Source organism: Cylas formicarius, unplaced genomic scaffold, assembly GCF_029955315.1.
Source record: "Cylas formicarius isolate icCylForm1 unplaced genomic scaffold, icCylForm1.1 PGA_scaffold_12__32_contigs__length_19106922, whole genome shotgun sequence".
NCBI lineage: Eukaryota > Metazoa > Arthropoda > Insecta > Coleoptera > Brentidae > Cylas > Cylas formicarius.
This window is the reverse complement of record NW_026844225.1, coordinates 11,152,527-11,165,809: the sequence shown is the minus strand read 5'-3', so window position 1 is coordinate 11,165,809 and position 13,283 is coordinate 11,152,527. Positions and strand designations below refer to the sequence as shown.

The 13,283-nt window shown below is 32.0% G+C and overlaps 1 protein-coding gene across 1 annotated transcript in view; it reads right to left on the bottom strand.

Moving 5' to 3' along the window:
* LOC132708715 (arfGAP with SH3 domain, ANK repeat and PH domain-containing protein) overlaps positions 1-13,283 on the bottom strand; it is a 37,622-nt gene that overhangs the window by 16,573 nt on the left and 7,766 nt on the right. Inside the window, exon 3 of the mRNA XM_060681243.1 lies at positions 1,807-2,007. Coding sequence (XP_060537226.1) covers positions 1,807-2,007 — 201 coding nt within the window. The remainder of the gene's footprint in view (positions 1-1,806; positions 2,008-13,283) is intronic.

Here is a 13,283-nt window from a genome sequence, read left to right as displayed (position 1 = left end):
AGCGACAATTTTGTAACTGTATAATTGTATGGAGATTGATGAACAACGTTTTCAACATAATTCCTTAATTTCCTGTTTTTTTTTGAAAAATTTCAAAACCAAAAAGCCAATGAACCACTCATTTGAAATGACAACCCCGCTTAGAAATGTCGGAGACGACATTCGTTTTAGCTGAAATTATTTACGTAAATAAGAATTGTACTTTTGGATATTAGAAGCCTTTAAAACACAGAAATACAACCTTTTTTGTGAAAATATATTATTTCCACTTTCCGGACTTCAGAATAGCCCAAATCAGTTACATTAAAACTGTATTCGAATAGTGGTTGTTATTTTAAGCATCTTTATTGTTAAAAAGTGGAGGACAAAGCATTTTTTCCTATTGTTTAATGAGTAAAAGGCAGAAAAGATAGGGTATTTAGAAATTACTTTTTTCCGCAGTATAATTCTTTATGTTTAGAATAAAAAAAAGGTTTGGTAAGTTTCAGTTTTAATGTTATTTCAGTTATTCTAAAATCTGGAAAATGAAAATAGCTCATTTCAGCTAAACGAAATTTTTCAGGTATCGAGTTTAGATTAACGTCAAAATTCACCAACTTCACAAACAATTTGGAAAATCGCTCATCACACATACACATATTACTGACCCACTCAGTCGAAGGTGATCTAAATAATTGTAATCATAGCGACAATTTTGTAACTGTATAATTGTATGGAGATTGATGAACAACGTTTTCAACATAATTCCTTAATTTCCTGTTTTTTTTTGAAAAATTTCAAAACCAAAAAGCCAATGAATCACTCATTTGAAATGACAACCCCGCTTAGAAATGTCGGAGACGACATTCGTTTTAGCTGAAATTATTTACGTAAATAAGAATTGTACTTTTGGATATTAGAAGCCTTTAAAACACAGAAATACAACCTTTTTTGTGAAAATATATTATTTCCACTTTCCGGACTTCAGAATAGCCCAAATCAGTTACATTAAAACTGTATTCGAATAGTGGTTGTTATTTTAAGCATCTTTATTGTTAAAAAGTGGAGGACAAAGCATTTTTTCCTATTGTTTAATGAGTAAAAGGCAGAAAAGATAGGGTATTTAGAAATTACTTTTTTCCGCAGTATAATTCTTTATGTTTAGAATAAAAAAAAGGTTTGGTAAGTTTCAGTTTTAATGTTATTTCAGTTATTCTAAAATCTGGAAAATGAAAATAGCTCATTTCAGCTAAACGAAATTTTTCAGGTATCGAGTTTAGATTAACGTCAAAATATACCGCAAGGAATATTTACTTTCTGAAACAAACCGCAGAGAAAAAAGGCGGAAATACCTACGTCCGACATTTTGATATGATTTCTCTCAGTGTAAACTACCGGCGGTTCAACGATGTAGAAACGAATATATTATCTCGGCATATAAATGTTATAACAAAGTCCGCGATAATTCGCGTCCTAATTATTTCCAGGAAACTGTTGCTAAATTTTATTCGCAGTAATTTACTGCTAATTAACAAACTTCCTCCTGTATCGATTCCCGTAGATGGAAGAAAGAACAAAAAAAAATTGCAAAATGTATGCCGGCAACCGGGGTTGACGACACACGAAGTGCAAACACTCGGGCATTTGTTTATTTAAGCAAGTAGTTTATTTATATTATTCCTTTTGTCATGTGGCTGCGGCTGTGAGACAAGAGAATTTAAACATTATTTATTTTTCTTTGCCGCTAATCTATCCCGACATAATTCGATTGAACGTAAAAATATGCTTGAAACGAGCTTATTATAGAGCAATTTTCTACGGGCTTACCTTTTAATAAACTATCTAAAGGAAACATAACTATGTTGTTTAAGTTCTGCATCAACGTTTTCATTAGTGCCGAAAGTTCTTTCGTCACAACGGAAAATTTCACGAAAGCATTCCCGATGGTTTCTTCGTGTTCCTTCGTAATCGCATTCTGGCCGATCTTTTCCAAAGCTTTGACCAGGTACGACTCGTTATCTACGTGACCTAAAAAATAAGAAAAAAAACATATTAAATTAAACTTTAAACATTCTCTATACAATTTGTGCATTACACAAATTAATAAATAAATAATTTATTGCTCAAACATGTATAAACAATACATTTAAAATTGTCAGTATGAGTTTTGGAAGTAAACATACAATGTATATAACAAACAATTTACGCATACACAAACAATCCAAAATTCTTTATAGTTATACAGTGAAACCTCTCAATACGGACACCTCTATTAAGCGGACACTCCTCTTTAAACGGACATGTTTTTTGGAACGAAATATTTGCCTACCCTTTTAAAGTCTGTTCATAGATATAAGAAAGTGACTAACTGATACGAATTAAGGAAAGACCCGGGCAAGCTGTAAGAATGAAAAATGGCCGAACAGGTTTATGTTTAAATCTAAAATAAAATTACAAATTATTTTTATTACCTACTTAAATTACTTAAAATTATTCACATAATATATCATTTTCAGTCAAGTTTGTTAAAGCAAAAAACAATAAATATGCGTCAGACTAATATCTTAGAGTTTGTAAATAAATAATTAAAGTTCAGTCACACATTTTTTTCTATAGTTTTTTGTATGTTTTTAAAGAAATAAACGTAATACATATTTACTATTTATGTTGATTTTTTTTCATGCACCTCTAATGAGCGGGCAAAACTGGAGGAACAGTGACTGTTCCGTAAAAATATTTTTTTTAAATTCCATCTGACAGATTGAAGGGAGAGTTGGTATATTCATTTTTTTAACTGGTCGCTTACAGTGATCCTTATTTTGTGCACAACATAAAATTGGAACAATCTTTTTTTGAATTTTAAAGATTATATCTGCCTCTGAAGAGTCTACCCACAACAATATGCAATATGCTATATAATTTCACTGTTGATGTGTCCGAAAGGTACCCAAACTGACTCTCCATAAAACCTTTATTTTTAATGAAATACGATACAATTCTTTCTTTTACCAAAGCCTCAAAAATTTTGGAAAATACTTACAGGACAGCAATAGGACGAAAATGCTCTCTTTCTTAATACGACATAGATAGATTTATTTAGCCATTTTTTACATAAAAAGTCTTTACAACAAATGGAGCGTCTCTAGTACACAAGAAAAAAGTACAAAAAAAAATTTATGCATGAAAGCAATATGACAAAATATAACATAAAATAGACATACACTATAAAAGTACAATACATAAATTATAAAGTGTAAAGACGATGGAATCTAAAATTTAACAGAAACACATGTTGATCTAAAATTCGTATTAAAAGGTATTAAAAACACCCTTTGAAATAGAACGATAAACACTTATAACAACTGTAGGCAACACAATACCACAGAATTCGGCATGCCAATCTACACAATATTTATCAAGATCTAAATGCTTCACACTTAATATTATTTTTTACATATATTGCACAGCCACCTTTGGTGGTGCTTTTCCTACAGTAGTAACTCTGCAGGATGATTTTTTCAAGATTTACACTTTTTAGAACGTCTTCACTATTTACATGATCCATAAGGAACAGAGACAACATATCTATCGATCTTGCCTCGCCGGCCCTGCATGTTCGGGTCAAATATTTGGAGAGCCCCACGACCACAAGGAGTCCCAGCTACTTGTTGGAGTGTACCCCCGCAGGAAGAGAAAAAACGTTTAATCAGGATCCCGGACGGCCAGATGGATGGATCCAAAATTTTTGCGGCGTCATAGTCAGATACAGGTCACCTTGAAGGATGCATAATATTCCGGATATTTTGAATTTACTTTGTCCACACGAGCGTTGTTAACTATTGGAGTGAGGTAGGCTTGGATATCTTCTGTCGCTGTCTCCGGATGTAGTTTCGTAACATGAAAGCTAACAAGTCTCTCGGCAGCCTGTAGTTTGCATTTACAGACTTCCTTTTTTTAGACGATGTAGTTCTGCTCAATCCCCTTGAAGTATTACGCTCTCCAACATCGGAGCACTTCGTTTCAGTTAAAGCGCTATGGACAGCTATCGCGACATCGCTTTTGGTGACAAATTCGGGACTTCTATTTTTCTGCCGTACTGACTGATTGTCGTTCGCAGGTAGGCTGTTGTTTACGCCAGCTGCTTCGGCAAATGTGGGTTTAGACCGCCTGTTTTTGTCGACTGTGTGTCTATCATTTCGCTTGAGGAGAGCAATTTGATCCTGCAAAGCGGTGATAGCAGTTGCCTGATATTGGATAATTAGATCTTTCTGCTTTAGCAGCTCCTTCAAGTGTGAAATCTCAAGATCCAGTTCGACCGGACCAAAGTCCGGTCGAACTGGAGGAGTGTCTTTATCCTCGTTTGTATTTGTAGAGATATTTTCGTTTGTTTTAATATCGGAGCAACAGTCAATTTTGTCACCATCGAGATTTCTAACATGTTTCAGTTTTTTGACGCAAGATTTGTGCGACACCGTATGACATTTCACACAAACTAAACCAGATCTAGCCACACTGCCGCACCTCTTGCATGGATTATTATTTCGTGCAATCTGCATTTTGATAGATGTTTCAAAAAATAAACGGTAAACAGTAAACTCACTCGGCAACGCTCCGTGTAGTCTGTCTGTGGCCCAGCTTGGAGCAGTGCAGTTGCAGAGAGTGCGACTCAAAACAGGAAAAAAATTGACTCCCGTGACTCACAAACACAATATTGAATACCTTTCAACTACTGAAGACTGTTCACATAGTTTTCACCAATTAAAACTTCCTAAAAATCCTGAACTAACTAGATATGGACGCAGTTTTTAAAATACTAATTTTCCCCCTTTTTCTATCCCCATCCTGCTCCTTATATCTGAGTGTACAAAACCAAAAGTGCTGAAAGCTCGTTCTACTGACACTAAGGAGCAGTTGAGCACAGGAACTGTTTTATTATTGCTAGCTGCTTCGCAATTTCTGGCTCATCCTTTTGTGATGTCCTGTATTCCATTTACGTTTTTTATTATTTCATCCGAAAACTTAATTTTTTTAAACGGTTTTGCTTTTGAGGGTTCAACATAAGGGCTATAAAATGATATAGCGTGAGTGCCTGCTTATATCGATCCTGAATTTTGTGTATCCTTTGATAAAGGTATTTCTAAAACATTCTCGAAGATATATTGTAAATGTTTCAAAATCCTTTAATTTTTTTTTTCAACGTTTCGATCACAATGCGGACTTTATCAATAATCTAAAATACATACAAATGTTATATAAATTAAATATTTTATATAAATTTAAAAAAATATTTACATTCCTTAGTGATATCGTAAATGAAATAAACAAGTACAAAGAAGAAATATGAAACAATTTTTTAATTCATTCAAAATATCCCTAATGTAAGGTAATATTTGTATGTATTTTAGATTCTTGATTGTGATCGAAACGTAGAATTTTTTTCACTGCTCTCTGTCCTGTTTTGAGTTTTTTCATAATAAAAATTCATTCGGCTAAGGCCACTAAGTTTTACAGTATAATAATGTTTTATAACTATTTCGCATTAAGAAAAATAATATTTATGGTATATTTAGCTCTGCTACATTGACAAACAGTCGCCGAACCTTATTTCAAGTTCCTTTCCGGTATTATCCAGAAAACTTTTGTTTTTTTTTTTTGTATGCTATATACGATTGGCATAAATAATTTCCCATATCGATAATGTTTTTTTTAAAGAAAGTTTGATTAAACTTTGACTTCCGGATCTATTGCAATGATTTTATGCTAGCTATACTTAAACAGGATGTTCCGAATGATGAATTCAAAGTAAAATAACAAATCTTACAAAAGTAAATCATATGTTTATAATGCTTATAATACAAAAAGAAGTATAAGAAAGAGTACATTACGTAATCCAAAAGAAAAACAAAGGCCAAACGAACAAACCAGACTAATTGCGCAATTTTATGGAACAGAAACAAACACAACTCCAACTCCAAATTGTTATTATCTTTTCATTTATCTTTTTTTTTCTTGTCATCATGTACATTTAAGTTAGTTTTTAGTTTAGTTTTATGCAAAATTATTATTATTAATATTATTATTATTATTATTCGAATAACTTGATTTTTAATGAAAATAAAAAACAATAGGTACGGGTATTTTTTATTCCGATAAAACGCCATTATTATTAAATGTATTAGAACGATTCAACTGATAACGAACTGGTAACGATACTGAAAAAAAATTACTAAAATTCTAAAAATTTGCTTGTCAATTTAAAATGCGCATTTTATTTTATTTTTTCTTTAAGCTAATGCCTCATTAATGAAAGAGCATTTTCAGTGTTCATAACCTACCTACGGCACCAGAATGGCTTTATTAGAAGCCGCTTTTAAATGTTCCGTGGATTCCTACTTATAGATGCAATTTAATATTTATTTCTGAGACGTTCTCGTACAGCAGAGAAACTCATGCACCTAAATTTGACACATTAACCTGTATTTTGCTCGATTTCCACACACACGTAACTCATTTTTTTTTAATTCAACAATTCAACTTTATAAACTTATATTAATATGCAAGTTAACAATATGTATCATAAAAAATTACAATCGAGACCGCAATAAAACTCGAACAAAGCAAAGTAATCAAAGTTTTGTTGTTGTTATTAGGGAATTTATTTTAATTTCTTTTTCTGAAACAATGTACAATATACTTTCTTTAGCATATTCTAAACTATTCAAAATTAAACGCATATTTTGTCTTTTTCAAATTTGTTTTTACGAATATACTCTAACATTACTTTATATAAAACTTCTGGATTCCTCCTGCTTCGGTTTTTGTTGACTCGAACTTGCTAACGTTTCGCCAATCATCCTGTTGGCTTCTTCAGAGCTTGTCTGAAACTGGCTCGTATTTTACTCTGTATAAGTAGTTATATATTGTTTGAGGGGGGGGCATAAACAGTAGTGGTTAAGATTGTTAGGTTGCTTATAGATTTCTATAGACTCTCGGATTTTTCGTTGGTAGAAGAATTGATTATATGTTCTTTGAGCCTAGTTGATATTTTAAGTACGGTCTCGTCTATGTATTTTGTGCCGGCAAAATTAACGCACCACTACTCTATTTCAAAAAATATTTTTTATTTCATAATACTTACCAAATATTTTCATGTCTAAATTTAGTGCATCCTTATTCTAACTTAATAACGGTATTAACAAAAGATAAAATTCAATAAGAAGATAGAAAAAAAACAAGAAATTTCAAAAAAATAAAAAAATAATTATTTAATAATTAAACTGCCATTATAAATAACCACAAAACATAACTGACCCTCCACCAAATAACTCATAGGTCTATCTCAGTTCTAGAGAACAAATCTGGTTTCATCTGACCAAAAACTCTTTCCCAGTCTTCATCAGCCCAATCGATGAAACAAAATAAAAATAATATAAACAGACTTCGATAAAAGAAAAAAACGCTGGCGCTATTCTGAATGAAGAATTTTTATATATTTGTCTTTTTGCCCTGTTAGAACAACAATTATGAGACGCATGATAATAAATCGACTATTTACGAAACGCAGTCGGCTTAACCTAATTAACTCTTTTGATTAACGTTTTAAGTGTGCGGCACCCGTACATATACAGTGCGTCCCGTCGAAAATGAAACAATGCAATTTAAACGTATTTTTTGTATTAGAAGCAAAAAATGAAGCAAGGTCTGTTTTCGAAGGGTGAATAATCTACTAATAATTTCCAACCCCCTAAGTTTAACCCCTCACTTAAATTTATAATTTTAAATGGTGGAGAGGTTGCGCGATATTTCAAAGCTTGTCAAACACCTTTAACGCTGTGTTATTATTCATTAAGTTACCCTATATTTGAGTTTAGACTAAACTTTTGGTTCCAAAGGGCTCAAAACCTTATATTTTTAGTATCGGAGTGAAAAGACCTGTTCTTCTTTTCTTTTCCAAAATAGTACATGTTTTAGTTCGAGTGAGACTCGCAAATTTAGTTCCCTGTAGCGGGTCAGACAAGATGTAACTAGTTACCCTTCTACTACTTCTACCTGCCAAGTAACGAATTAATAACCACCTGAACATGTGGGGCAACATTTTCACGAGAATTTCAAATACATTTTGAATATCAAAGCAAAATTAATTTTAAAAATAACCGGTGATATCAATAGTTATTGTACTGTCCGTTATTGAAAAATGTGTTTAAATCTTACTAGAGCAAGAGACTTAAAATGGACAGGAAGATAGTGGTATAATTGCGCTGTTGTATGTAAAACTTCTCTCAAAAAAAAAGACGATCGGTGGGGAGGCGGCGTTATTAGCCCCCCAAAATAAATATTTATATTATGTATGTTATGCAAATATGCAGGGGTTTTTTAAAATAATATTCCAGCGCTGATTATATGGCAGCAAGACGGTGCCCCTCCTCACAATAAACATAAAATATCACGTGCACAGAACTCCTTTTAATAATGACGTGGAACTTCGGCAAAGGATTTCAGAGGCAATCAATCGGTTAAGAGACAATCTAGAAACGTTACTAAATGCAAGACATCATACAATTAGAATGTGTTCAGGAAAATGGTGGTCGCATATAGCAGTATTTAGAATAGTTAAACATTTTTTATTTTAGTGTGTTTTGTTGTTGTTGTTGCAGTCCGTCATTGCACTCTTTTAAATTATATAAAAATTTCCTATTTTTGAGGAATTTGTTAAAAATGAGTGGACTGAAATATAAAGTGCGTAAACACATATATAATATATAGGGTTAAAATAAATAAAATAATAAAAAAATGTGAAGGAGGCTTATACGTCAGAAAATTGATAGTGTTTTGTTTTATACGTCATTTGGGCAAAAACTGGGATAGTAGCCCTACATTTTGTTTTTTTGTTTACCATGATATCTCTAAAAACAACAATGTTACGGTCAATTAAAATGTTGAACGCACGGTACATGTGCAGGCGTCAGGCTAATACCCATTCAATTCGCTGCCGAATTAACACGCAACGCGTCGAATATAATATATATTGAAATTAAACGTGTGCGAAATACATAAATATGGGACGATCGCGATACACGAAATTCCCCTGAAAATTTAAAATTAGAACGCCACCGATAAATGGACGAGCTTTCGATTTGTTCGAATCCAACACGTAAACGATTATTTTTAACTTTGACACTTTTATTACCAATTTATGCAATACGAAATCAATGCGTGCCTGATCAATTACTGGATTATCGGTGATTTGAAATGTGAAAGTTTGAAATGTACGTTATTTCAATGTTATATAAAATTTCATTAAAAAACTTCAGGTACCTACGCCTACTCAAAATTAATTCAAAATGACTCAGGTGCGCGGCGTTGAATCTGAGTATGCATATATTTTATATAGGTAGGTTAAAGAAAAATAACAAAGGCTAACTACCAAGTATCATTTAAAATTCTATTTCAAAAGGCGGATTCATCCTAAAAAATTCTAAAAATAAAAAATCGGAATTTTTCAAACATGGGAACTTTTCCAAAACGAAGTATTTATTTACAAATATGATTTAAGAAAATAGAATAGATAATTCTACTGTCAAATATATATTTATATGGAGTTTAAGAACAAACCATTTTTAAAACAACTAATAAAATACCTTCCTTCTCTATTTAATATTAATATGAACTGTATAATTCCTGACCCCCTTTTTTTAATGTTTATTCATCTAAATCTACATTGCGGCACACTTATGCCAGCGCTTGATCCAACATTTTTTTATTCGGTTTTCGGTATGTTCATTTGTGCTTCATGCGATTTTTCCATTACTTCCTCTCGGCTGCCGAAACGCGTTCCCCTGTGGTGGTTTTTTAACTCGAATGAACAGAAAAGGAGTCACAGGGAGCCAAAGCAGCTGAACTCGGTGGCTGTTGGATGGTATTTGTTGTCAAAAAATCATCATCAAAATCCGCGATTTTTCTGGCTACAATTCTGGTTTTTTTTTCGGCGGATTGCTTCACGCAAACGTTTCATAACGCCCAAATAAATAATACTCCTTGTTCACTCTGCGGCCTTCTGGCGAAAATTCGTGATGCACAACGACGTGTTTTTTTTGTCTCGACTCATTTGCCTGATCTCTGGATTATGTGTCGTACTCATAAACCCATCGGATTGGGTTTAGACTAGTAAAGAATCTCATTAACCAAAATGCCTTGGACGGATCCATCGGTCCATCCGCTACCTCTCTGGTGGTTAATTTGCGATTATTTACCAACATTTCTGTTACTTTATCAATATTTGTGTCGGTTTCAGATGTCGATGGTCTGTCATTGCGTTCATCATCTTCGATTGACTCAAGACAACTTTGAACCGCTCGTACCAATGGTAAACGACCGTTTTCTTTAAAAAATCGTCGCCGAAACATTTTTCCAACACGTTTTTAACGCAAAATTTAATACCAGTTTGTTGTTGCCAATTGAAAACCAATTTTAAAAATGTAAAAAATAGCACACAGAGAAATATTCTGGGCTACCGAACTTTTGCAAATGGAATGCTATGACGTTAAGATTTAGAGGAAAAGTCAACAACAGATGTACTAACTTAAAAAAAATATCTATAGCGGCGACAACGTAATTGTTGTCCACAAAATACGTTGTGATTTTACAAATATTGCACGAATTTCGCAGATAACAAAGATTTCACAGGTTTCACCTCTGGCACCAACCAAACTTGGCGAGCGTATTCATATTTCAGTGCCCTAAAGATTTTGACCAATTTACAAAAAATGATATTTTAACTTAGATAACATTTTAAAAAACAGTTTTTATTGTTTGCGACCTATAAGGTATCGTTGCTTTAATGAAGTCCGAATTAGTCACAAATACTACCGAAATAACAAGGTGCGACCTGATATTGAAACTGATATAGAAGCAACGATATATTAAATAAAATAAATTTACCAGACAAAAAGTTGCGGTTCAAGTTGCTTTATCTCAAAGATATCTCGAAATTACATTAATGTCAGTGGCGTATATTTTTTGTCTTGATTCACAATTTTTATCTATTTAAAAAAAAAACTGACACGTCATTCCTTAGGAACATTTGAGAACCTGTGCTAATCTGAACTGGTTTTCATAAAATGAGGCTAGAAATTACTACTTCAAATATTACCCGTGTCTTTAAAGCTTGCGTAGAGCAATAGTTTTGTCGGTGAACGTTATAATTGTTATTATACCCCGAGATTGGCCGTATAATTGCAATTAATTTAAATTTGGAGTCTCTGAACAATTTCAGGTATAGAAATCCGATAAATTATCCTTGTTTAATACGGAAAAAATCTTAAATTAACTTCGTCCAAGCTAACGAACGGCCAGTAATTGCCAGCTACCCATTTAATGTATTGAGTTAATAACCTTGCTTGCTTAATAATACCTACACAATTCAAATAATAGTGCAAATACAATGCAAAATATCTACGACATTGCAAAACATAACATCAGTGACACACTTTTTTCGTAGAAGAATGTTTATGTTTGCTTGATTATTGTGATAAGGCACTCGCCAAGTTAAAAAGTTTTCTCACAATTTTTTGCAATAAAAATTTCAATGAACAATATAGCACTTGGAAATCGAAATTTTTACTAAACAAATGTCACACAAAATTGTGGATAAAATTATTTTCCTCAAATCTTTTTGTAATTTTACTGAGTAATATTTACTAATGATCTGCAGAATTATTTTTTCGAGGAAATATAATTTATAAATGATACCTACAGGAAATGAACGCATGAAATTCAAAAATATTTAAAAAAAAAAAAACAATTAAAAAAATTATTTTTTAAAACTCTTTGGTAACATACTTCTAAGATTAACAATACAAAAAAAAAGATCGTAAATTTTATCGCGTTTTACGACGCATAAAATAACAATTTCTACATTTAAAATTAACTAAATGCCTGTGTATTTTATTTAAACTAAACCTACTTATCAGCATTTGTGCTACTTTAAATGTTGCCAGACGTACTCACTCAAAGCATGAAACCCTCAAAAACAACAATTTAAACATGTAAGTATATACGTAGGTAATATAATAATTTAGTAATATATTAAAAAATTCCAAATAATGCAAATTATTCTCCTTGTATTAGCTACACTCCAACAAATCGAGAAACTTCCACCAGTATATTTGGTGACTTATTAATTTCATAATGGGATTTCTTAGGTACAAGAAGACAACGTAAATATCAAGCTCATTATTTATTGTTATAAAAAACGTTATTAAAATTTTCTACAAATTCCTTTTCCTTTAAACAAAAAACTTATTTTCAAATTAATTCATCGTGAATTTGGAACCAAAATCAGAGTCCCACCTGAAAATTTTGCCTGTTTAGAGTTCATGTACTTTTGAAAAATTTCTCTATTTTTGTACCAAATTATAGAGAAATTCCAAGAAATTATAAATATACGAGGAATTACGGTGCATAGACTCTTGGCATCTGCGGTTTACCACTAGGTATGAATTAATAACTGGATCGTATTAGTTTCAATTTTATATTATACTTAGCAATATATATTATCTATTAATTCATTCACATTTTCAGTCATCTTAATACAAATAAAAAGGGAGTTCAATAAACTCGCAGAAATTGTGACAGACTTCAATAATTTAATCCTACATCGATCGACTACTTACATTGTGCGAGAAAAAATGCAACCCCATTATCCGCGACTACTGGGGAAAAGACCCTTCCAGGGTTTTATGCACCGCCATAAAGAACATCATTTTATAGAATAGGGAAACTGCAAATCATTTCCTTTTTGAGTAAGATGAAATAAAATACATTTTTGTGGAAAACGCCAGTGAGTCCAGCGTATCGTATCATTAAATACAGGATGATTTTTTTTTTCAAAGAAACTCCTCTTTTTTTTCCTACTAAAAATGTTGTTATTTAATTTTTCAAAGAATCTTCCACAGGCATCTGTAATACTTTTTATAAAACTTCTGGTTGGCTTCTTCAGGATGATTTAGGTTAATGAAACTTAACTCGAAACATAACAAGTTATGTTCACTAATAAAAGCAATAATAGAGGTATAAAAACTCCCCCGATTTTTTCAAATATAAAAAGGTATTTCTTTTGCAAATTTGGCACTATAGCTTGGATTCAGCCGTTACGTTGCAATTTTCATATAACGGAAAAACGCAAAAAAATATATTTAAAAAAATAAGTGATTAAACTACATAAAATAAACATAAAATTAATAAATTAATGCATTGACAAAAAAAATTAGATAAATCGCTCTTTAAAAAATAAAACATCAACCAGG